The sequence below is a fragment of the Sorghum bicolor genome, chromosome 9 (genome assembly GCF_000003195.3).
Source record: "Sorghum bicolor cultivar BTx623 chromosome 9, Sorghum_bicolor_NCBIv3, whole genome shotgun sequence".
NCBI lineage: Eukaryota > Viridiplantae > Streptophyta > Magnoliopsida > Poales > Poaceae > Sorghum > Sorghum bicolor.
Window position 1 is genome coordinate 54,900,280 of NC_012878.2, and position 25,666 is coordinate 54,925,945.

General features: G+C 46.8%; 3 protein-coding genes and 1 pseudogene across 3 annotated transcripts; 1 reads left to right on the forward strand and 3 right to left on the reverse strand.

The window, feature by feature from the left end:
* LOC8067516 (transcription repressor OFP1) lies at window positions 1,176–2,183 on the reverse strand. Its single transcript, XM_002441338.1, has one exon. The coding sequence runs from the start codon at window positions 2,181–2,183 to the stop codon at window positions 1,176–1,178; it is 1,008 nt and encodes a 335-aa protein (XP_002441383.1).
* LOC8067517 (probable alpha,alpha-trehalose-phosphate synthase [UDP-forming] 7) lies at window positions 7,970–12,141 on the forward strand. Its single transcript, XM_002440036.2, has 3 exons — window positions 7,970–10,262; window positions 10,629–10,902; window positions 11,097–12,141. Exons 1-3 carry the CDS (start codon window positions 8,197–8,199, stop codon window positions 11,475–11,477), a joined length of 2,721 nt encoding a protein of 906 aa, XP_002440081.1. The 5' UTR covers window positions 7,970–8,196; the 3' UTR covers window positions 11,478–12,141.
* LOC8082979 (gamma-glutamyl hydrolase 2) lies at window positions 13,437–16,693 on the reverse strand. Its single transcript, XM_021447919.1, has 10 exons — window positions 16,182–16,693; window positions 15,970–16,056; window positions 15,657–15,746; window positions 15,320–15,414; window positions 14,772–14,832; window positions 14,504–14,593; window positions 14,230–14,292; window positions 14,013–14,101; window positions 13,740–13,826; window positions 13,437–13,650 (listed from the first exon to the last, which is right to left on the reverse strand). Exons 1-10 carry the CDS (start codon window positions 16,650–16,652, stop codon window positions 13,617–13,619), a joined length of 1,167 nt encoding a protein of 388 aa, XP_021303594.1. The 5' UTR covers window positions 16,653–16,693; the 3' UTR covers window positions 13,437–13,616.
* Window positions 18,815–24,842, reverse strand: LOC8067518 (annotated as a pseudogene).

Below are 25,666 nucleotides of genomic sequence, written 5' to 3' on the forward strand. Positions count from 1 at the left end.
AATGCTAGCGGGATTTTGTTCGTTTGGTATCAACTTATCCTCGTGATCTGGGCGTTGCACCCGCCTTTGGCTCGTCCATCGGCCACCGCGCACCGACGGGCGACGACGATTCTGGTGGTGGTAGACGGGAGAGGGACTCCCCACCCGAACGTTTCTGACAGCCGCGCGTGCTGATGGCGTTGGGCCATCTGCTGGTGATGCAGCTCCCTTGCTGATGGCTGGACGCTGCTGGCCCATCAACGAATTCGAGCCCACGACTTGTATGAAGGCCCATAGACAGACAGCAAAGCCTTCTCTCTCTCTCTCTCTCTCTCTCTTTTTCTCACGCACACGGCACGCAGAGCTGGGGGCGTCTTGTCGTTTCTTGACTTGTTGTCGATTGGATTGATCTCACCGAACTGATGATGTTGCCGCCCCAAGCAAATCCGTGACTGTGCTAACCCCCGAGCCACCAGCTCCCCGTGCACAACAAAACAGCAAACAACAAAACAAAACAAAACAAAACAAACACAGCGCGGCACTGTGTCTGTGATTCAGATATTTGAATTCTAGAGCCTTGTTTAGTTTCGAAAAGTTTTTGGATTTCGGTACTGTAGCAATTTCGTTTGTTTGTAGTAAATATTATCCAATTATAGACTAACTAGGATCAAAAGATTCGTCTCGCCATTTACAGGTAAACTGTGCAATTAGTTTTTATTTTCGTCTATATTTAATGTTTCATGCATGTGTTGAAAGATTCGATGTGACGGAGAATCTTGAAAACTTTTTGGTTTTCGGGGTGAACTAAACAAGGCCTAGAAACTGGGGAATTTGGAATCTACAGCTGCCACTCCCACTGCCACGCAGCATACACACCAGACGATTTGAGATCGCGCTTGGACTGTACCGCCGTCGGCGCCACGCCTCAATGCACTGCCGCCGCCGCACGCGGACAAGAAAGCACCTCAGGCTCATGGCGCGCCGCACGTGCCGCCGGCGCAACTTGGCGCACGCACGCACGCATACAATACAGCCGGCTACACTACACAACAACCATGGCATGGCATTATGGCAATCGAGGGACGTTCGAACCAGCTCTGCGTGGGACTCTGACTCCGATGCCGACAGGCCGGTGTGGGAGTCAGTGAAGGGACGCGTTGTGTTGCGATGACAGTGTCGTCGTGTCCGGGCGGTGATCAGCAGCGCCGTGCCGTCGGGGGCCGTCGTCTCGGTCTCCCGCCGGATTCCGGGCGGGGCAGCAGGCTGATGTACTCGAACCAGACCTGGCGGAACACCTTGACGATGCAGTCGTGGTGCTCGTCCGCGTTCAGGGACAGGTAGCACGCCAGCAGCCGCTCCAGCTCCTCCGGCCTTGGAGGCACGGCTGCGGGCCCGCCGGTCGCGCTCGCGATCATCTCCACCATGGACTCGCGGAACGCGCGCTGCGGGTCCCGCGTCCGCCGCACCACCGCGAGACCCTCCAGCTCCGCCGGCGCCGCCACGGCGGCGGCGGCGCGCCGGGGCGACCGTACGCGCACCCGAGGGGGCGGCATTCTCCCGGAGAAGGACGGCCGCCGGCTGCCGCCGCTCACGCTGAGGCGCCGGCTGCTCCGGCGGCGCCGCCGGTGCCGCCTCGCTCCGGCGGCGTCCGTGTCCGACGGTGCCGTGGCGGCTCGCGGGCGCGCGGGGGAGCCGGCGAGAGAGAAGGGGATCAGCCGGCCCAGCGGCGGGAGCTCACGGTCCCCGCCGACGGAGCAGTGGCGGCGGCCGCCGTGCCGGTACGACTGCCGCCGCACGGCGACGGAGTCGGCATTGTCGTTGCCGACCGACAGCCGCCGCGGCAGGACGTCCTTATTATCCGTGGAGCGACGCGGCGGGCTGAAGCTAGACCAGCCTGGCGTGACCGTTGCCGCCGCAGGGCTCGGGCTGGTGCGCTTGGCGTTGGGGAGGCACGACGACGGGAACGCGGGAGCCGCCGCGGCGGTGTTGTTGGGCGTGGACGCAGGCGCGCGCTTTGTGGCCGCACCCGCACCCGCACCGGGCTTCTCCTTGGCCGCGAGCTTGGCGAGCCACGAGAGCGGGGAGAATGAGAACGTTCCCCTGCCCTTGCCCTTGCCCTTGCCCTTGCTCCCTCTCTCCCCTCCATCATCTTCCTCGCACCGCGCAGACGGCGCTGCATTCTGCTTCCGAATGCCCCATCTCATGGCTGGCGCAAGAAGCTTGTTGCAGGGGACAGGGAGTGGGGAGTGGGGAGGGAGGCGTGTGCGATTTAAAGCTCGTGAATTTTGGCGGTTAGGTGCAGTGCCGGCGTGCCGGTATTGGGACTTGGGCTCGTTCGAGCTTTCAAACGCTCTCAGCGCATGCTACGGCTACATCAGAAGGCAAGGCAGCATCGGAGAATGGAACGCAGCGTCGAAGAGAGAAGACAGGCGTGATCTGAAGTTCCTGCACTGCACGGCAAAGCATACATGGGTTTTCGAAAGGCCCTGGCGCCTGCCGGCTTCAGGGTTCTCGCCTTCTCGGAGTCAGCCGGCGCCGGCGGCCCCCACATTCAGGCAGACACACACTGATGATGCACAGCAGGGCCCTACTTGAGCCCCTATAGCTAAATGTGCCCAAACAAAAAACAGCACTCCAGCAGGGTCCCTACTAGAGCCCCCAATTTGGCGTGGGCACCCAAATCTTCCTGCAGACCCTATTTCTGTGGTGTGGCAATTACCTCCTCACACCGAACAAACGCAACTTCACCCATCTCCCTCCAGCGCTAATTTTTACTATCGCGCTCCCTCCCTCCACCTCCAACCTCCACCGTTGGGCCTCGCCGCCATCCCTTCCGGTGAAAGTGGCCTCTCCTCGATGAGCGGGAGCAGCCCCAGCCATGGTTATCGCGAGCGTCGAGCCTCCCCTTTGGTCATGCGGTAGTGAAATGTTTGACCCAATGACGAGTAGGGTCCCACATGTCATTATATGCCAGTTTGGATTTGGGAGCCTTCATTTAGGTGGTATTGTTGGAGTGGAAGCAAAAATTTTAGGCACCTAAAAGTAGGGAAAGCACCCAAATGAAAAGTAGGGACCCTGTTTTGAGGGCTACTACTGTCTTAGTCCACAGTCCACCACACCTTTGCGTGCGTCCTTGTACTTTCTGCCGTCCTCTCTGCGTTCACCCCTGTCGTATAGTCAGCATGGCCGTGCTGCAGGGGCAGTCATGGACAGAGGAGAGGCAAAGGAAGGAGACAAAGCAGGGGGGATAAAGTGGTTTGATGGCTGAAAGCTCGGGACCCGGCTCCGACTCCGGCGACTCGATCGGCGACTGGGGCTGTAGAGTGCTCGTAGCCTGGTACCATGGCATGGCTTGCTTGCTTGCTTTTGTGCCAATTGTGCTTGTGCTTGCCTGTCTTCAGCAGTCAGTACCGCTGCCTCCTCCTCTTCCTCCTCCAGTCGTTTGAACAAAGTCCCCGCCACCTAATGGCTTTCGTCCAATGCACGCCGGGATCACCGGTTGCCAGAGACTGACGGCTACCAAGAAACTAAACTGTAGTTGTAAAATTCTGCAGTAATCACTTTTGCATTGGGATGTACAGTACTATTAGCAATTACTAGCGCTGTGTAAAGCATTGTTGACTGTTTTTTTTTTCTTGGCAAAGTAACAGCTTCAGATTTGAACCGAGGTTAGGTCTTTTTCTTCCTTACTTTTGCCACTGCTCCAGGTAAGCGTGCCTGTGCAAGGTGTCTGGGCTGTACGACAGGTGAATTCACTGTCATGCTTGATGCTTTTGCCTCGTAGTAGTAGGACACTAGGGACCTGGCATTGGCCTTGCCCTCCATGCTGCTCTGAATTAACAATCTGAGCGGCACTCTTCCTGAGATGGAGCGTGTCCTGTCCTGCCCGGCCCGATGCCGTCCACGATGCCGCGCTGAGAATTGGTCACTTGGGTGCCTTGCTCTGAACTTGTGATGCCTGCTTGTTGTTGAGTTCCCAAAGGGAAGGCCCTTTCCCTTCATCATGAGCTGTTTCGCCACCAGCGAGTGCGAGAAGAAGAGCCTAGTCTGAATTCTAAGCTGTGTTGGTGGATCATAGATGTGTCTCGTTCTAAAGAGGAAACGGCGCGACCTCTGAATCATTCCTTCACTTCACGGACCATTTTCGCCATCGATCGGCAAGTCGGAAAGAGGGCCTCGTTGTCTGAATCCTAAAGCTGTTGCCCTGGTAGAGGCAGCCTGTATCTATAGTTCTGACGAAGAAACGGCAGTTGGCAGGCGATGTCTGAATCATTTGGAGATCTGAAGGTGATACGCATCTGGTAGTTGAAAGTGAGGGGAAACCATGCCGACTAGTAATCCTTTTCCCCACACACCGGATGATATTTTAGGCCGACAGACAGAATTCTAAGACGGTAACAGTAGGCGGTTGGTAGAGACGCACAAAGGTTGTCTTGTTTCATTCATCATCTGACACACATCTCACCGCGAGCTAGCTAGCCTGGCGAACTTTTTCCTAACTGAAACTCAAACATCAGTGCTTGCGGTCGTGCTGTACTGTCTGCTTCTACTGCAATTTGAGATGCAGGCAGATTTCAGAGACGATTAACCAGGTCGAGACACCCTACCTCGTAGACGTTGACAGGTTCCAGGAACAGAGCGAAGGTCGTTTCATGAAATCACCATGTAGTAGGACAATGTCGTGGAGACACGAACATGTCGTTTCGGCTCGCCATCGATCTGATAGGAAAATCTGTCTGAACCTGGAAGGAATCATGCAGCTCACTGTTCAAATCTGAAAGGGATGGGAACCAATCTGCTGCCCGGCCGGTATCATGGCATGCATCATCAAAGCCTACAAAGAAGACGAGCAAAGGCCAAGAGGGGACAAACGACAAAGGGGCGATACTAGTACGTATTATTATCCCGTGGTCCCTTCCAGATCTGCTTCAGTGTGGTGAGAGTGAGACTCTTTTTTTTTTTTTGACAACAATGAGAGTGAGACTCTGAGAGTGCATGGAACCCTTAAAGATTTGGCCATTCTTATCCACACTGCACTGTGAGTGACTGTCAACTCTTTATCTCTCGCCCGACCAGCACCCCAAGTGCCCAGCTAAAGCCAAACGCACTCGCTCTCGCACGCACCCATCCAGTGCTTTTTAGCCGATTTGGACAGCGGCGTCGGGTCCAACGACAAAGCTCCCCGACCAAGTTGGCCCAAAACACGCATATAAAATATCTCATGTTCTGCGTAATGATTTTCAAATGGGGGGTCTGAACAGTGCAAGTTATGTTGAAACATCTTTGTCTTGCATACATGAACAAGCTCCTCTGTCTAGTTCCATAATTCTGATGCAAAAACAATAAATATATACTTCCTCCATTCAAACAACAATATAATTTTTGTTTCTCGATGAGTTAATCATTTTTCAAGTTGGATCATATACACACACATGTACGAATATTTTCTATTCATCCGGGGAAAGGTTGAGTGCAAGCTTTTGTCATCCATCCAGGCAGTGGCGGACCAGAAACGGACTAAGAGAAGGGCTAAATAACATAGCTAAAAAAAATTTTCTCGTTTAATCCAGTACACTAATAGATATTGCTAAGATTGATAATTCAATTTGATTCAAAGTGCTCAAAAACAAAGATTCATAAAATAAACATAGAAAAATATAGAATACATAGAGTCTTTTGCTAAAAAAAATCTGTTAAAAAAATTTTGAGCCCAAGAGGGGGCCGCAACCACCCCAGCCCCCCGTGAGTCCGCCAATGCATCCAAGAAATAATAATGTTCTATAAGTTTGGCCAGAACCTTGTATAAATTACAATAACTAGGGAGCAAGAGGAAGCATTTGGTAAGCATGTTTAGAGAAAAAAAAAACTTTCAAGACCTTTGGGACTCTAGGGCCAGGGATTCAGCAGAGCAAAAGAAAAAAAGTTCTGATCCTAGTATCTTAATTATATAATAAACCTACTAAAGTTGCACTTGAGTATTAGCAGTTGCTTCTAACAAACACTTTGACACTAGAACACTTGATGAGTGGAGCTAATCACATGGATAACACAACCGCTGCCAATTGGCAGTGGGCCCCACATGTCGACTACTCTACGTCTCTACCTCATGGAACCATGGCACATCAATGGGGAGATTCCAGCCACCAGAAAACCTTGACCCGTTGGCCATGGCCATCGCTCGCCCGGTCGCCCCTATTCGCAGTCAAGTGGCGCTATTGGATAGGATAGGGCAGGACACTGATGGAAAATTATATATTTATTCATTATATATCCGAATAAAATCGGGATATGCCATGCGCCTCCCCATGAGGGTTGGTCGGTGGCCCGTGCACCTCACTCTTAAGAGCATCTCCAAGAGCTTGGCTAAAATTAGTAGCCAAATTCTAATATTTAGCCATTTTGTAAAATAGAAAACTTCTTAAAAAAAGAAGAGGTCCACAACAGTCTTGCTATCAGATAGCTAGTGTCAGTGGTTGGCTATATATGGCCAACGAAAATCAAAGAATAGCAAACTTTCTATTTTACAAAACCAAATAGCACATCTGTTGGAGTCTATTTTTCTGCTATACAAGTTCTAAAAAGCCTTTATAATAAGAATAGCAAAGCTGTTGGAGTTGCTCTAATTGTCTCCTGTTAACCTCGCTTTGCTTGCTCATCATCCCATGCCTTGTTTAGTTCCAAAAATTTTCAATATTTTCCATCACATATTAAATTTTGGACGCATGTATTGATCACTAACTCTAGATAAAAAAATAACTAATTAGATAATTTATCTGTAATTTACGAGACAAGTTTTTTAAATCTAATTAGTTCATAATTAAATAGTAATTATTAAATATAAACGAAAATACTACAATACACAAAAAAAACCAAATTTTTTCGCGAAATAAACAAAGCCTCAAATGACAACCTACTCCTACACTACACTAGAGTGGCTGTTGGCTTTCTGCTTTTCTGCCGTTTGTGTTGCTGTGCAGCTGCAGGAGTGTTTTCGTTTGTTTGTTTGTTTGGAGGTGTTTTTGCTTGTGTTCTTGTGGATAGAAATGGGAGGGGATGATGCTGAGTCAGATCCTGGCCAGCACGAGAGGCTGCCATGGCGTTGGCCGACGCGTCCGTGGAGACAGGCAGGGGGACGGTCCACGTGGCCACAGCTGTACCGGTCAGTGGCGCGGGGCTCCAAGTCCAAACCCCCCGATGGCGATTACTCACTGCCAGCTTGCCCTATCTATCACGGCTAATGGCAGTGGATGCATTTTTCCCTTTTATTTTCAAACTGTACGCGGTGAATGAAATTACCATTCGCTTTCACTTATCAGGACGAAGTATCAGCCACGTTACAGTGTTTTCACTCATAACAAATAAACACCTGCCGGTTCATCAGCCAAATTTCAGGCATAACAAATAGCGCCAATGATTTTTCAGTGTGCTCGAAAACGATTTCTTGCCAGCAATGTCTAATCAAAATGATTATGCACAGTAGTTGCAGTGCCGCGATTGGTCACGTGTGTCGTCGCTCTCACGGCCGCATGGCCCCCACCGCTACGCGACACGTGCTTCACGCCTGCCCGGTGCGCCACCGGCCCCCGGCCTCTCTTTGCTGGTTGCTGCTGGTGCAGTGGTGCGTGGTGGTGCCTTGCATCACGGAGAAAGACGACGACGGCGGCGGCGGCTCGTAAACCCGCCGGGCAAGGAGAACGAGGAGGATTTCTAAAAATCCACACAAGCCGGCGGGGCCCGCTGGCCGATCGGGCGGGCCGTCCCCCCTTGCCTCCCGGTAGGTCCCGCGGCGTCAGGTGGCAGCGCGGCGCCAGCTGGCGCCGGTGGGGGCACGCACTACCTTATCCTCTTTTCCCGATGCGGCAGCACCTCCCCAAACGCGGCCCACTGGACCGGCAGCGTACGACGGGAGCGTGGTCCCACGTGTCGGTTACTCCCCGTCCACGGCGCAGCGCCGTGAGCTGGTTCCGAGCAGCCCGTGGAATATACCGTGGTCGTCTTCCTTCCTCGCCGCTCTCCCTCCCCCCTCCCAAACTCCCCAACACCCCCCGGTTCCGAAATCGAAACGCCGAGCCAGATCAGATCAAGCCGCCGCGCACTCCACCACGGGCCTAGGGTTTGGCTGCTTGCTGCTTTAAACCTCCCATTTCGCGGGCCGAGCGAGCGGGAGCGGGGTAGGGTTTCGACTCGAGCGCGGCTGCGGCAGCGGCAGCTTCAGCCATGATGTCCAGGTCGTACACCAACCTCCTCGACCTCGCCGCAGGAAACTTCGCGGCGCTTGGCCCGTCGGGCGGCGGGAGGCGGCGGCTCGGGTCGTTCGGGGCGAAGCGGATGCCCCGGGTCATGACGGTGCCCGGGACGCTGTCCGACCTCGACGACGACGACGACGAGCAGGCGGCCACCAGCAGCGTCGCCTCCGACGTGCCCTCGTCCGCCGTCGGGGAGCGCCTCATCGTCGTGGCCAACCAGCTCCCCGTCGTCGCGCGCCGCCGCCCCGACGGTGGCCGCGGCTGGGTCTTCTCCTGGGACGAGGACTCGCTCCTCCTCCGGCTCCGCGACGGCGTCCCCGACGAGATGGAGGTCTTCTTCGTCGGCTCGCTCCGCGCCGACGTGCCGCCCGGGGAGCAGGAGGAGGTCTCGCAGTCGCTCATCGACGGCTTCCGGTGCGCCCCCGTGTTCCTGGCGCCCGAACTCAACGAGCGGTTCTACCATCACTTCTGCAAGCGCTACCTCTGGCCACTGTTCCACTACATGCTGCCCTTTGCCTCCCCGCTGCCACCGACGGCGGAGGCGGCCGCATCCGGGGACGGTGGCCGGTTTGACCGCAGCGCCTGGGAGGCCTATGTGCTCGCGAACAAGCACTTCTACGAGAAGGTGGTTGAGGTCATCAACCCTGAGGATGACTACGTCTGGGTCCACGATTACCATCTCATGGCGCTGCCCACCTTCCTCCGCCGACGCTTCAATCGCCTCCGGATCGGCTTCTTCCTCCACAGCCCGTTTCCCTCATCGGAGATCTACCGCACCCTCCCTGTCCGGGAGGAGGTTCTACGGACGTTGCTCAATTGTGATCTCATCGGCTTCCACACCTTTGATTATGCCAGGCACTTCCTCTCTTGCTGCAGTAGGATGCTTGGTCTAGAGTACCAGTCAAAGCGCGGATACATTGGATTGGAGTACTTTGGCCGCACTGTTGGGATCAAGATCATGCCCATGGGAATCCATATGGGCCAACTGCAATCGGTGCTGCGATTACCTGAGAAGGAGGACAAGGTTGCTGAGCTGCGGCAGCGATTCCAGGGGAAAGCTGTGTTGCTGGGGGTAGATGATACAGATATCTTTAAAGGGATCAATTTGAAGCTTCTTGCATTTGAGAATATGCTGAGGATGCATCCCAAGTGGCAGGGGAGAGCTGTGTTGGTGCAGATAGCCAACCCTCCTCGTGGGAAGGGTAAGGAGATGGAGGCCATCCAGGCTGAGATCCGGGAGAGCTGTGACAGGATTAATAGGGAGTTTGGCCAGACTGGGTATAGCCCTGTCGTCTTCATTGACCGCAATGTGTCAAGTGCGGAGAGGCTTGCATATTACACAATAGCCGAGTGTGTGGTAGTGACGGCTGTGAGGGATGGAATGAACTTGACGCCTTACGAGTACATTGTCTGCCGGCAGGGGATACCCGGCTCAGAGTCTGCTCCAGAGGTGAGTGGACCAAAGAAGAGCATGCTGGTTGTGTCGGAGTTCATTGGGTGCTCGCCTTCATTGAGTGGTGCAATTCGTGTTAACCCATGGAATGTTGAAACAACTGCTGAGGCATTGAATGAGGCCATCTCAATGTCGGAACAAGAAAAGCAGCTGAGGCATGGAAAACATTACCGCTATGTCAGCACCCATGATGTTGCATATTGGTCGAAGAGCTTTGTCCAGGATCTGGAGAGGGCCTGCAAGGATCACTTCAGGAAGCCTTGCTGGGGTATAGGACTAGGGTTTGGATTTAGGGTGGTGGCGCTAGACCCACATTTCACAAAGCTTAATTTGGATACAATCATCATGTCTTACGAGAGAGCAAAGAGTAGGGTCATATTACTTGATTATGATGGTACATTGGTACCACAGACTTCAATCGATAAGAAACCAAGTTCAGAAATATTGAGAATCATCAATACCCTATGTTTGGATAACAATAACACTGTTTTCATTGTCAGTGGGAGAAGTAGGGATAGCTTGGGATCACTGTTTGCATTGTGCCCAAAGCTAGGAATCGCAGCAGAACACGGTTACTTCTTAAGGTACAATTTTTACATGTGCATTGTTCTATTTCTTGTTTGGTGCTAGAATGTACTTGATGCAGTAGTACTAGATTTTAATGTTTTTCTAACTTATCGCTTGTTAAGATAATATATTTTTTAGTGTGTTAGTCTTTCTCTTAAGAAATTTCAAGCATGAACGTTTTGTGTATTGCTCAGCAGCTAACTAGATTGACTATTTGCTGCCTTCCCACAGCAATAGTAATGGGTCTAAATGAGTCAGAACTGAAAATATTATGTTCTTTTATTCATGTTAACCTTGGAATATTAAGATTCTGCATTTCCATTAGGTTGTTTTCCTTAATTGTTTAAAATTAAGTGGATGATGAAATGTATGTTTCACTGTAGGTGGACGAGAGATGAAGGGTGGCAATCAAGCAGCCATACCTCAGACTTTGGATGGATGCAAATGGCAGAGCCAGTGATGAATCTTTATACAGAATCAACTGATGGATCCTATATTGAGACCAAAGAAACTGCTTTGGTATGGCATCATCAGGATGCTGACCCAGGCTTTGGGTCTTCCCAGGCGAAGGAGATGCTGGATCACCTGGAAAGTGTACTAGCAAATGAACCAGTCGCAGTTAAGAGTGGTCAGTTCATTGTCGAAGTGAAACCTCAGGTTTGATATTTATCGCTTCCAGTCCTTCCACAAGGGTCCTTGTTATTTTACTGATGAATTACCAGATTTTGCACCTTCAACAGAAAAACAAGCATACATGTTCTTCCTAATGATTCTACCTTCACCTGGTTTTTCATTCTGATTTATGAATTGATGCACAGCTATTAATTTCTAATTATCTTCCTTTGCCGCAGGGAGTTAGCAAAGGGCTTGTAGCTGAGAAGATACTCACATTGATGAAGGAGAAAGGGCGGCAAGCGGATTTTGTATTATGCATCGGTGATGACAGGTCAGATGAGGACATGTTTGAAAATATCGCTGATGTCATGAAGAGAAACAATGTTGCTCCAAAGACACCGCTATTTGCATGTACAGTGGGGCAGAAACCGAGCAAAGCCAGGTTCTACCTTGATGATACATTTGAAGTAGTCAATATGCTGAGCTTGCTAGCAGATGCTTCGGAACCTGACCCTGTAATAGAGTTGGAGGAGGATGACTTGGCTACATCTGTCTCTGCCATAGATATCAGCGATGAACCACCACAGCTTGGTAATAGAAGGGATGAAGGATCTTAGGCTTGAACTTCTAGAAGATACATGCTATGATGATTGACTTGCAAAGTTTTTCTTGTTGATGGATCTGAAGTTGTGGAGCATCAAATGAAAATTGACAGCAGGGCCAAAGATGCTCTGCACGACACATCAGCAAGCTAATTGATTCATTATAGATGATAGTCTGTTTCTCCAGGTGAGCTGGTGATGAAAACCTACCAGCAAAAATCCTAATTCTGCAGATATCACATGAGCAGCTTCAGTGACCTCATTCAGCACTTGGTTCAGGCATCATGATCAGTTGGTGCCAAGGAAATTGATCTGTCCATAGCTGATTCCTTACGTTCTTTTGAATTTCATCGCTCCACTTCTTTCTGCATTAACATCTTCATTGGAATATGAAATGTAATAGACACGTGGTTGATGAAATGTAAGGGAGCCAGGCTAGTGAAATGCACTTATTTTTTTTGAAGATTTAGTGAAATGCATTGGTTAGAGCCTGCAGAAGGACACACGTCGTGGCCACATGTTGTTCAGTGTTTGCTGACTTTGTTAACAGCTAGATTGTCTAGTCAGGAAAAACATGTGATTTGTTCGTTTTGAATTGTAAGTGTGGTAATGTGAAGGATGTTGCTTGATCTCATCATTTGATGGCCTAATATATATGTCATCCTTATTTACCTGGCTATTTCTTTTTTGTTGTTGTCAGGAAACATGATCAGTACGGATCTTATTCCTTGTGTTACGGTTGCTACTGTCAGTGATATTTAAAACTATTTTCTGTAGCTTTGTCATAGGATTTTTTTGGCCAAACAGTACGATTCGGTGCACTGTTTTATCTTGTTTTTGCAATAATGCTCCAGTGCTGAACTGGCTGTTGTGGTCCATGACCTTTTGAGTTTTGACAACGTCGATGATCATTCGACAACATTTTAGTATTTGATGTTTGATGAACCATGTTGGGATCTGTACGTAATTTTATCGCTCTTCTGTTAACATTTTAGTGTAGGATTTAGATATCGTTTTGTACAAGATTTAGGTCAAATATTGGAAATATAAATCATTAATAACTTTTAAATTGTTGAGTTTGCAAATGTGAAAATTATATGAATAGATTTGTCTTGAAAAATACTTTCATAAAAATATACATATATCATTTTTTTCTGAATATTTTTATAAAAATAAGAAATCAAAATTGTGTTTTGGAGATTATGTCGCTGTCATAAACAACATAAATCCTATATTGTGGGAGTATATATGTTGACCTGTTAAGAATGGCTTTCCTTCTCTCTAGCTAAAGTATCCCTTTGAAGCTAAAACTGGTAATCAATCACCAGGGCGGGCAAGGGGCTTGTTGGCATCGGCACTCGCTTTATATGTGCTGTCTAATGGCATATTTATTCATATTCATATTCATATATTATGCGTAAGACGTCTAACATTGGTCCCATTTTTCTAAGTAAGTTTTGTGTTTCTAGGCTTATTAACGAATGAAAGGAAAATAAGGGTGCAGACTTATTTATGCCTTCTTGACGAGGTGCCTTCGGGAAGATCGCAAGAAGACAAACCCCAACATGGCACAAAACCCTGCTCGAACATTAGCGTAGCAGCACCTCTAAATAGCCTGCTCACCACAAGGTTTACAGCAGAGATTCAGCGAAGCTCTACACGAAGATCACCACTAAAAAAGTTTGCCATTGCAAGTGTGAAATCTTTCAGGTTGTTAAAAATCAAGGAACGTGCAGGGTACGTTTTTGTGTTTTCTATACATGTATGTTTTGTTTTCTGTATAATGCCACACGTTTCCTGAAAAACAAGAAAGTCGTTTGAACAAAGATACTAGCTTTATTAGTCTGCATATGACCATTCGACTTAGCTGAAGCAGTTGAAGGAATGAGTTTCAGACACTAACTGGTGTGTGATACTGTGATATGAGAACTCTTAACACTCTGTCAGACAACACAGTTGCCTCTTGCCTGTTGGTTCGAAATTGAAGGCGACACTTATTCAAGTTTGTACCAATTATTAGTAATAATTAGAGAGGCCTCTGCAGAGCCAAATGTACAAATAACAGAAAGGAAAATCTTCACAGTTCCATGTAGGATCAATACACTAACAATACAACAACAATAGCAATGCGATGCTGAGGAATCTGATACCATCTCAAGAGAAGTTATACACCTCGTCAAAAGATTTCCTACAAAGAGTCCATGCACAAATTTAGCTAATATATGGAGGAGGATACAAATGGTAGCAGTTGCAATGTACAGAAAAATAGATGCTCACGAGGTTCCAAATCTGGGGCTGTAGTTGTCAATTAGGTTGTTCAGCACCTTGTCCGCGGGAGCCCTGTTCAGGGACTTGCGAGCTTGGCTGATTAAGTCAGAGCGAAAGGGAAAAGTGAGTTGAGTTAGCCATAATAGGGTGATTAGCAGAAAAATGGATGTGTTCTTTGCTACAGTACTAATTTGTGGTGTGATTTCCATCAGAGAGATAAAATGATCAGCAGATCTACAAATTGCCAGATAATGCAGTGGCTAAAAGGTGAGAACCACAGACCTGACAAAATAATTGGCAAAATGTTGAGTCACTTGTACTGCATCTTCACTGTGTGGATTCATTGGCTCCCCCCACTCAAAAATGGCTTTCTACATTAAGCAAGGGCAAATGTATAAGCTATAAATCCATCATTTTAAACCATTTTTCTGAGGCAGTCTGATGCATCATCCACCCGATTGTGGAACTCCCTATAAAAGTTACACGAGAATTTGCATACCTCAGGATGCCACTGCGTGCAGATGATTGGATAATTCTGTGCTTGTACAGTTGAGACATAGACCTGTCTCGACAAACAAGAATATCAAATTGTGCAGTGGAAGATTTCATGGGCATTTACCCAGATCAATCACTCAAGAAAGAGTTTTCAAGTTCATCAAAACTGTACTACATACACCACTGAACACCTCCTACATGGATTATGTGAAAAATGACAATTAAGACTAAGAGAGATGTGTTACGGTGCTTGAGAGTATAAACATGACTTTTTGTACCTTGCCATTTTCATCAGGTGACGTGGTAAGAATCTTGAAGAAACTTGATAATGCAACATTTTCTTGCAATCTCTTTGGTGATATACCATACTTCAACCATAAAAGGAAAAAAAAACTATGTTAAGGAACTTGTATTTGTAACAATGATCCATTGTTCTGTGTATCCTTTCAGAATTTCTATCCACGTAATAGAACTAGTATTAGTGCATGAAAGTTGGTATGGTGTTGTGTAGAAAAAAAAGGTAAGCAGAACAAAGGTTTGCCATACTCCATGATTTTGCATGACAAGGCAGTCGGTGCTCAGTTTCTTGATGAGTTCAGGGTTGAACCTGTGAATTTCAATCATCTCAGTAGTTAGGCTACAAATATTAGGAATTCATGAAAAGAACACGTAGAACATAAGGATCATGGATAGTGAATCTTTGGATATAAGAGTGATGGCATTTCATCCACTCTGGTCTACTCTGTTTGCGTGTGTTCGATTGTGTCATCATGCATCCCGGGATCTATTCAAGGTATAGTTATGTCGTATTATTCATCCCTGCAACTAGCTAAATGCAAATATACACCAGATGCATATTCTACACGTTGAGTTTTGCCAACATGGCAATAAACACACACAATTATACTATACCAGGAACAAATCATGACTGCAATAAGCACACACAATTCTACACGTTTAGTTAAACTGCACCTTTTCTGTTAAGAAAAAAAAATCACTTGCAACATCTTGTACTATCAGTCGACAAAAAATAACTTCCTAAACATTCGCAACAATCACTAGCAAATTGAAAAAAAATGCTTTGCAGCAGCTACCTTTGAAACACCGACCCTTTGAGAAAGGAATAATTGGGGAACTGCAGAGTAGATGTCTGATTCAAGGCGTGGAAAGACTCCAAAATGTTGTTGTCCTAGTAAGCACCATGGTAAAAGAATATTTAGTGTTCAGTTTGTCCAAACTGAACAAGAACTTGGCCTCTTCAAGGAATAGAAGAATGCAATTACACACTGTTCTCGTTCACTGAGGAGTATAAGGCAACCGACTTTGTAAACAGAATAACTGACAAGGAATAATAATTATGATATTTCAGCAATTAGATTCGACTTTGAGAGATTTGTTTTCTGGTTTAAAAAACTAAAGTAGTAAAATCACCTTGCTGACAATCATGCTTATAAGCTCAAAGCCTAGACATTCGGCATGCAAAGGAAATGGATCTCCTGCATCATTCCTGTCCAAAACATACTGAGGAAGGAAGTCATGAAGAATCTTATGGAGGCTTAAAATAGCTAATTCGAAGTTGTGAAGGTGAAACGTGGTGTCGTATGCAATTAACTACGGATTACACTAGAAGCTAAGATCATTGTGAAGGAAGCAAAGTCAGTTTACAGCATATATGGCTTACATTCCGGTGATCACACGAACACTAAAAGCTGTAAGATAAGTAAAAGTGATGTTCATAATGTACCTGGAAAACTCTTTTTATAGTCTCAAAATACGAACCATTCTTCTGTGATCCACCAGTAAACAGCACACCGTTCACCAAACCCAGTTTCTGCAGGAAAGGGGGCAAAAAGGAATGAAAAAAAGTAAAAAACAGTTGCAGCACTCGCGAAAGCACCACCACCTGGCCAGTTCCATGAGAGACATGGGCAGGCAGGTTCCGAAGCACGCACGCACCTCGAGGAGGCGCTCCTCGGGCTCGTCGTAGAGGAGCGGGATGACGCGGGCGCCGGCGGACTGGACGAACCTGACATAGGAGGCGGCGATGTAGGAGCCGGGGCCGTGGGTGCGCCTCTCGTAAGTGCCGTCGCCCGGGTGCGTCACGATGCCAATGACCGGCCGGTCGTTCACGGCGGGGTCCGCCGGCGCCACGGCGCAGGCCTGTGCGTGCCCTGATGCCGCTCTCGGCAGCTGGATGGCCTCCGGCGTCGGCGAAGAGCGCGCGGCAGCGGCGGCGCAGGCCTGGGCGTGCCCCGCCGTGCTCGGCAGCTGGATGGCCTCCGGCGTCGGCGAAGAGCGCACGGCAGCAGCGGCGCAGGCCTGCTGGGCGTGCCCCGCCGTGGCCTCCGGTGTCGGCGAAGAGCGCACGGCAGCGGCGGCAAGGAGGACGAGGAGGAGGAAAGCGAGCAGCTGGGGGGTCAACTCCATCGGGACCTGGGAGGCGTTGCCAGCAGCCAGCTCGGCTCTTGTCTGGTGAGAGAGTGTAGAGAGATTGCCGTTTATAAGCCTCGATCAGGGTCTTGAGTGTTCACTTCGATCACACTCCGTCAGTCCGTCTCTCGTCACCATCTCATCCGATCCGCCGTGCTTTTGGCGCATGTTTTTTTAGTTCCACTCATCACGCTGTACCCATGAGGCCATGACACTAAAAAAACATCACTTTGAGATTTAAATTGGCTCTTCTTCACGCGCCTGATAAAATACTATATGTACTCGCTTCCTCTTCTTGATAAAATACTCTAGGTGCGTAGCACGTTCATGGGAGGAAACTGGAGGAATTCCGCTGTCCGTTTGTTATCACCGTCACCGTGCAGCTGCTACAATGCAACGGTGCGCGCGACGGCCGCCGTGCTGCTTCGTGCGCCCGGTGCCGACTTGCCTGTGCGTCAGGGGCCAGACGCCCGAGACCGCAAGACGCCGGAACGCAGTTTTTGCATGCATGTTCAACATTTGTTATCCTCACCATCAACACTACATCGAGATATGTGCAATTCAAATCATTAGCATGAAGTAGTGAGGAAGTGTGAAGCGGTAGCTGTCGTCTTTTGGTTATAGATGTCCAACGGGCTGGCACGGCCCGATGGGGTCAGGCCATCACGAGCCGCCGTGTCTCACGGGCATTGCCGAGGTGGGCTTCGTGTCTGACCTATAGCCTAGGCACGACCTGCTGGGCTGCCGGGCCAGCTCGAAAGCACCATGCGTGCGGGGCGGCTTGAGGTGCTGTCGTGACACGCGAGGCCGCGAGGAGGCGTGGAGCCGGCGGCGCTGCGTGAGTGGAGGAGCAGGAGGTGGCGGCAGCCGCCGCGTGCTCGCCCTAGAGATGCTCCGTCGCGTGCTCGCTGGCCTCGCCTTGGAGGTGCTCCGTGCGCTCGCCGGCCTCGCGCTAGGAGGGGTCGCGCCGCCATTGTGTTTGAGGGAGTGAGGGGTGAGAGGCAGAGGGAGTAACTGAGAGGGAGAAAGGGAGTGGCGAGTGCAGCGGCGTGAGAATGGGGGCGCTGCGCGGCATGGGGAAGGGGTTGTGGCGTTGCGCGATGAGGCTATGAGGGAGCTAGGGAAGAGAGGGATCAGGATTTTAGTGGGGTATTTGGGGTTGGACTAAGCCGTGGAGCAGGCCATGAGAATATGAGAATGTTAGCAGGCCGGGCCATCTTCGTGCCGGCCATTGGAGTGGGCCGTGCATGGGCTGTGTCGCGTGCCTAGGTGCGGCCTGCTCCCTTGGGTCGTGCCAGCCCAGGCCCGTTGGCCACCAGGCCGAGCCAACAGACCACAGGCTGCATGGCCATCTATACTTTTGGCAGAGCCAGAAGAGGACAGAGTGCGCTACATGCCAGCACGTGTGAGGTAGGCAGAGTTTTTTTTGAGATCGTGTTTGAAGCACGTTTTTCATTAAGAAGAAAGGAACAAAGTTACAAACTCAAGGCTACTGAAACTGAAAACTGAAAAACTGAAAAACCAAAGGTTGTGCTTACATAGAAACACTTTGCGACGACAAGTAGAGACCCTGCAACATCATCTAGAGGCTAGCGCCAACAAGAAGCTGAGTTGCTTGTGTCCCGCCAAGCACCACTCGTCAATTTCATGTTGTACCAAGTTCTGCAACACAACCGATGATGACGCTATACCGCTGAAGGTCCGCACGTTTCGTTCCTTCCAAAGCAGCCATCCTATTAAGAAGAAGAAGGAATCGAAACCGTGCCGTAAAATCTTAGGAACGAGCTTTCTGTAGCTCAACCACCACTGCATGGTTGGTTCCTGTTGGACGATAATAATACCCTCCAGATGCAGCTTCCTTAGCCAATGGCTCCAGACCTCACGACTGAAACAGCAGCCAATCAGGGTATGATCCATGGATTCAATCTCTTGGTCGCAAAAAAGACAGGACGCCAAATCCTAAAGGCCATGCTGGAACCTCCGCTCTGCTGTCCAACATCGTCCCTGCATCACTAGCCAGAAGAAGAAGCGAACCTTCGGTGGAGCTGATGTTTTCCAGATGTTCTTGGCCCCGAGCGGAACAGAGGACCCTAGGAACATTGCCCCGTAGGCAGATGAAATTGATAAGTCTGCCATTCCCAGCCCACCAAGCAAAGCCGGTGGTTTCTTGGTCACGACCAGCTAAAACGAAAGTTCCATTAAAGAGCGTTTCCACGTGGTAGAACCTCCTCAGGGAATATAAGATTTTCATGAGGCTGATCCTGAGCTACCATCCACGCACGAATACCCTCATTTAAAAGAATATTTTTGGTATAGAAAGTCTCAAATTCAGGATCTTCCGCTGCACGGATTTCCTGGGAAACGAAGTCATAGACACGTAGGTTCAGAGCCAGACCAACTACGCCAATAGCACTCATCCATAAACCGGTGACGGGTCGAGTAAGTCCCATCCGTCGTTAGTTGTCCGGGGAGTCCAAGAGGTGTACGTTCTAAAGACGATCACAGAGACAGTCGAACTCCAGCAGGACCTGCATCGTCAATGGTGCAGCAAAGTGGCGAACCCAGTTTTGGTCATGAAGTGCCTCAGCCGAACTATAGCAAGTAGCAACACATGCATTTGGGAATGGCCATAGAGAGCTTATCCCCGTACATTCAACTTTCAGTTTCGATCGATTTCATGAATCAGGTCCTGGAGCATTCATTCAACCTTCCCCTGGAATTCAGAGTAGTCTCCGCACAAGGTAGTTTCAGTTCAGTACATTATTCTTCCCACTTATTTTTCCAACATACGTACTGCAATACAGGAAATGCAAGGAATCCGTACACTTTCAGGTGGTAGGATGAATACACAATCACAATACTATGCAGTGCTGGCACTCAGGCGTCCATCTTCGTCAGCCTCAGGAGAAGACGTAGACCTCCTCAAACGATTTCCTACCAAGAATACATACAAGCATTAGTCTAACTGATGAATGGATTGCACATACGCTAGTAGGTAGAGATGCAGAGACTCACAATTTTTTTCCGGTCGGGCTGTAGTTGTAAATCAGGTAATCAAGCACCTTGTCGGCCGGAGGTCTGTTTGGAGACTTGCGTGCTTGGCTGTTTCGCGCAGAGACAAGGATGAGCTAATAAAGCATGCTCACCATTTTTCTTTAACCGTTCTTGCATGCAGATTTAATTAAAAAAATCCCTTTTGTACACAGGTAATCACTATGATTAGAATTCCTTAGAAGGAACACTACTAAAAATTGAGTTTATTTATATCTAAAAAACAGAAGTTTCAAAGGTAAGAGACCAGCATTCAACAGTGAAAGCCTGATAGGCAGCATAACGAAAGGTGTGTAGTGTTTGATCAACTTCTGGTATATTTCCACACACACAAAAAAGAATAAAAGATGGTGGGTAGACCCAGAAATAACCAGATGAAGTATTGCCAACTTCAAATGTATAAATAAAAGGTTACAGCCTACAACAACGAACCTGATAAAATGATTGGCAAAATGTTGGGTAACCTGTACTGCATCTTTGCTGTGTGGAATCACTGGGTTCCTCCACTCAAAAATGGCTTTCTGCATTAAGCGAGGGCATTTTTATAGTTATATAAAGCCATTAGTATTTGGTGAGTGGCCACAATTTGATATGCTGTGACTATTAATTCAAGAAAATGCAGTGTGCCGAAGAAAAAGGCAGATACAATAAGAACTAAAATACCTCAGGGTGCCATTGTGTGCAAGTGATTGGGTACTTGTGGGCTTGTACAGTTGAGACATAGACCTGATTTCGTACAAACAAAAGCATGTTAATTTGTGCAGTGGAAGAATTGACGAGCATTAATCCAGATAAGCTACATGGGGAACATTAGAAAAAACTCATCAAAGTTGTTCTGCTTAGGGCACTCACAATGCAGACTCTATCATAGAGTCTAAAGTTATTTATTACCTCGGATAATGTGGATTTAGAGTCTAAATAAGACTCCAAGTCTTATTTAGACTCTAAGTCCAAATTGTTCGAGGTAATAAATAACTTTAGACTGAGTCTGCATTGTGAGTGCACCGCACAATTGTTACATACCTTGCCGTTTTCATCAGGTGATGTAGTCAAGATTTTGAAGAAACTTGACAGTGCATCTTTCTCTTGCAGTCGCCTTGGTGATATACCATACTTCACCCAAATAACAAGCAGACATGTAATGCTATCAGAACCACCAGCCATACAAGTATCGGCAAGGTTTGAGGCATTGAGCCCAGCCCATAAGAAAGTAGGTGCGGTGCTGAAATTAAAAAAAAAACAACAAAGGTAAGCAGCACCAATCCATGAAACTTACTCTATGCTGTTGCATGACAAGACAGCTGGTGCTGACTTTCTTGATGAGGTCAGGGTCAAACCTGTGAGAAATTGCCAGTCAGTAGTTAGAACAAGTGGAAATCACTATATGTACTTGCCACATCTTCTCATAAGCAATTTATTTCTGTTATTCTTCAAATTAACCGAGCTCTATTGTAGTGCATTTATTCATGTAGTGATCCATTGTAGATAAAAGTAAGTTTTGTATGAGTAATTTATGAAGCTATATGAATACATAAATACGTTGGCTTAACCCATTTGCACATTCTACAGTTACAGTTTTGTTAACACGGTAATAAAAAGATGCTGCCCCGTGGAACGAACCAACCTATATAACATTTACCTGCCCCATCTCTCGCACTATATGGTAGCTTGTCTAAATTCTAAATGTTCCCGTCAAGCAGTATTGCAGTAACAAATAGAAGACTTGGTTAGCATGAAACAGGCACCTTTGAAACACTGAGCCCTCGAAATCATAACTGGGAAACTGAAGAGTAGATGCTTGATTCAGGGCGTCAAATTTCTCCAAGATATTATTGTCCTAGCACAACAGCAAAAGGATAATTAGTGCCTACTTGTCATTGTCAAAGCAAACAGGAATCAATCATGGTGCTTTCATGGAATAAAAGGCTGCAGCACTTTGCTCCAGTACCTAACAACAGGCAAGCGAAAGATATTCTTACTTCAAACTAAAAACTAGTCTTCCATCTTGTGTACAATTTTATCGATTTTACAATGGTTAATAAGTTGGCCAATTATCTTTTACTCCCTTTATTTCAAATTGCAAGTTGTTTTAGTTTTGTACCAAGTTGAATTTGTCTAATTTTGACTGAATTTGCAATGCACTATAAAGATATATTTGTAGTGCATCTTCTTTGATGTTGTAGATGTTTATGCATCTTTCTATAAACTTGGTCAAAACTAGAGAAATTTAAATTAGATCAAAGCTAAAATATCTTACAATTTAGAGCAGAAGAAATATATTTTAGTAATGAAACTTGCAATATAGTAAATTTTGTGAAAAGTTAAAGTTACCTTACTGACAATCATGCTTACAAGCTCAAAGCCAAGACATTGAGCAAACAAAGGAAATTGTTCGCCCGCGTCATTCTTGTCCAAAACATACTATAAAATGAACAAAATAATAAAATAGGAACGGTTAGAGTAAGTCATGATTATTTTGTTCAATATCATTCAAGCTGGAGCATTCAAAACATAGATAAATCTGAGGTTGTCATACTGGAGTGAGATGTTCTAATGCTACTAAAAACATCATTAGAAGAAAATAATACATAGCACCGAATTGTGACCCAGATGTTGCGAATACGACGGTGTTCATAATCACACACCGTACCTGAAAGACTTTTTTAATTGTCTCAAAATATAGGCCTTGCTTCGCTGATCCTCCAGTGAACAGTACGCCATTCACCAAACTCAACTTCTGCAGGGAAGAGCAAACAATAGGTAACACGTGTTAGAAAAAAATTTAACGTATGGAAGAGGCAACCACACTAATCGATTAATCCCTTAGTCCCAGAAAAGATGGAATTGTAAAAGAATACTTATTCAAACGATTTAAGGTTTGACAAAATTTGTATAGATAGATATTAATATTTACTATACTAAATAAGTATAGTTAGATTCGTCAGGGAATATTTCCACCGGTTTAGTTTATATAAGGCATTTATGCATGTCAAGGTCAAACTTTACAATATTAGGCCAATAATTTACCTAATAACTTTAATTATTGTTATATGAACTCGATACGGTTAGATGGTAATCATATGGACTATCCAATAATTATAAGTTTATAATTATAAATGATATGAAATAAAATAAATAAATAGTTAAAGTATAATTTGAGAGATTGTGCTATGTAAAATCTCACTTTATAAACTAAGACAGAAAGTTATTTTTATAATACATCTTTTTAAGATCATAATGTTGATAATATTATATGAGCATACTTATTTAAATTTGGTATAGTTTGATTTAATTGTATTTTAAATTACTTTTTCTGACAAAAGTAACTCAATCAGCGAGTGCCATGGGGAAATGACAAGACGTGGTTGAAAACGACAGCAAAATTGTTCAGTTATAGCGCCTTTAGAGCAACCACAATGTATATAGACTAAGCAGTCCATATGAGCAGCTTTTGTGTGAGTAGACAATAGCTATTGCTATCTCTACAATATTTTAGTCAACAACTAGTCCATAAAGTGGGTCCTATATAAGATAAAAAATTATTTTTCTTTCCAATCCTGTGCAAAGCCAAGAAAGAGAGAGTGAGGAGTGAGAAAAAGTAACATTTTTTATTCCTTATGGGTAGTCCATAAGCTTATGGGTACCTTTTGCTATGGACTCCTCTATGAACTGATCTCACAGTGTTCCAGTTACCTGATAGTAAATATTTTAATCCTATGGACTACATTATGGCACACATTGTGGTTGCTCTTAAGACCGGATAACCTAACGCTTGGGATCTGGTCCTGGCGATCCGATCCAGATCTAATAAAATATACGAAGAGCAACTTTAAAAGACACTATTTTTTTTATTAATAGGAATAGAGATTGGTGCGAAAAAAAAGTCTCTAGCAATTTTTCTTCAATTACAACATCTCCAACTCCAAGAATTTGTTTTAAACTCACTTTCTAAATCATCATTTGGAAAGAAATTTAAATAAAAAAAAAACACTCTATCTTTTCTTTAGACTCGCTCTTTAGATGTCCAATTATTATCATCCTTTATTTCTGGTTTCTCTTATCCAGAGCGGAGCTGGCTCTTCAAGTACATACAGAATATAAAAAAAACTGTTGAAATATGAAAAAAATAGAGTGATTTTTATTCCAACGACTCTATATACGAGTTGTGTTAAATTTCCAGTCCAATTAGTAAAACACGGAAGTCGTCCTTGAAGTTGTAATTTTCGTAATTTTTGCAGTGGGCTAAGAGCTTTGATATGCTTGTTAAAAACAGTGTATTTTTACTAAGGTCTTGTTTAGTTCTAAAATATATTGCAAAATGGGCACGGCAGAATTTTCGTTTGTATTTGATAAATATTGTCTAATTATAAATTAATTAGTGTTAAAAGATTTATCTCACAAATTACAGGTAAACTATGTAATTAGTTATTTTTTATTTATATTTAATATTATATATATATATATGTCGTAAGATTCGATGTGATTGGAAATTAAAAAAGTTTGTATTTTTTTTTAACTAAACAAGGCCTAACTGGGCTGGAAATGAGTAAAATTAATGAGAATTGACAAGCACTACTGCAGTGGTCCGGAGAGCCATATGCAGGTATCCCAAGTATGCAAAAACATGAAGTACTATCTGTAGCTCTCTGCGAGAACACGATCGACGTACTGGGGGGGAGAGAGAGAGGAAAAGTTAGAAACCAGAGGAGGAGGAGGCGATGTGCGAAGCGCGCACCTCGAGCAGCTGCTCCTCGGGCTCATTGTAGATGATCGGGATGACGCGCGCGCCGCCGGCCTCGACGAACTTGACGTAGGAGGCGGCGATGTAGGAGGTCGCGGTGGTGTTGCTGATCCTGCCGCCCGCGCCGTCACCCGGGTGCGAGACGATGCCGATGACAGGGCGGTCGTACACGGCGGGGTCCGCCGGCGCCGGCGGCGCGGCGCAGGCTGCAGCCCCCGCTTCCCGCTCGTCCGCAGCCTGATGACCCCTGCCGGTGCCGCTGTTGCCTCCGACGACGGTGGGGCGAGGGCGGCGGCAAGGAAGAGGAGGGGGAGCAGCAGGTTGGGGCAGCGCGAGTCCATTGGCAACAGTGTCCGTGCGTCGCCCGCTTGTGTTGTGCGTGTGTACGTGTGTGAGTGTGACGGACGCGAGGTGGCGGACGGTTAAAAAGGCGACGGGGGCTCCGGGGCATCGGCGTGAACAACATCTATGCTCCAACCCCACTCGGATGCTTCTCCCACTTCAGAAAAATAAATAAAAAAGAAAGAAAGAAAAAGAAAAATCAAAATATAGACGATGTAAAAGGTCATGCAAAATTTAGGGATACAAACTTTTTTTGTACAAAGAGAAATGAAAAAGACAAATCAGCCCAAGATTAGGAGCGATCGTGGATCCACGTAAACACAACATTCGACCCAACAAACATGCCGATTTTCTAATTTTTTGTTTGTTTCTCCTAATAAAAATTTATTCATTTCCAAATTTTATGTGAAGTAGTATGCAATTTTGCATCATCTGCCCATTCCTATTTTCTTTTTCATGCACATTATTTAATGTTTTATTTTTCACATTTCCTACATTCCAACCCGCGATGCGTGCGCATGCATCTCCCTATCTCCCCACACGCTCGCCCCTTCCCACCGGCAACGGGTTCCGGCTCCTTCCCTACGTGCACAAGCACGCGTCTCCCTCTCTCCCCACGTGGTGGCGGCGAGGTAGGCCCTCCTCCTCTTGGATTTACGAGTTAGGATTCTAGCGAGGTTCTCCTCTCTCTCTCTCCCCCTCAGAAAAGGAGGGAGCCCCGAGAGGTAGCGCAGGCCACGTGACAGGGACGGTGGCAAGGCGGTTCAAGGCCCTAGCGGCAATGGAGACGGTCAGACTAGGCCCGACCAGGGGAGTCGCGGCCATTTGCCGGATTTGGAGAAAAAAAGTGGTGGCAAGAAGGGGGAGGGAAGAGGGG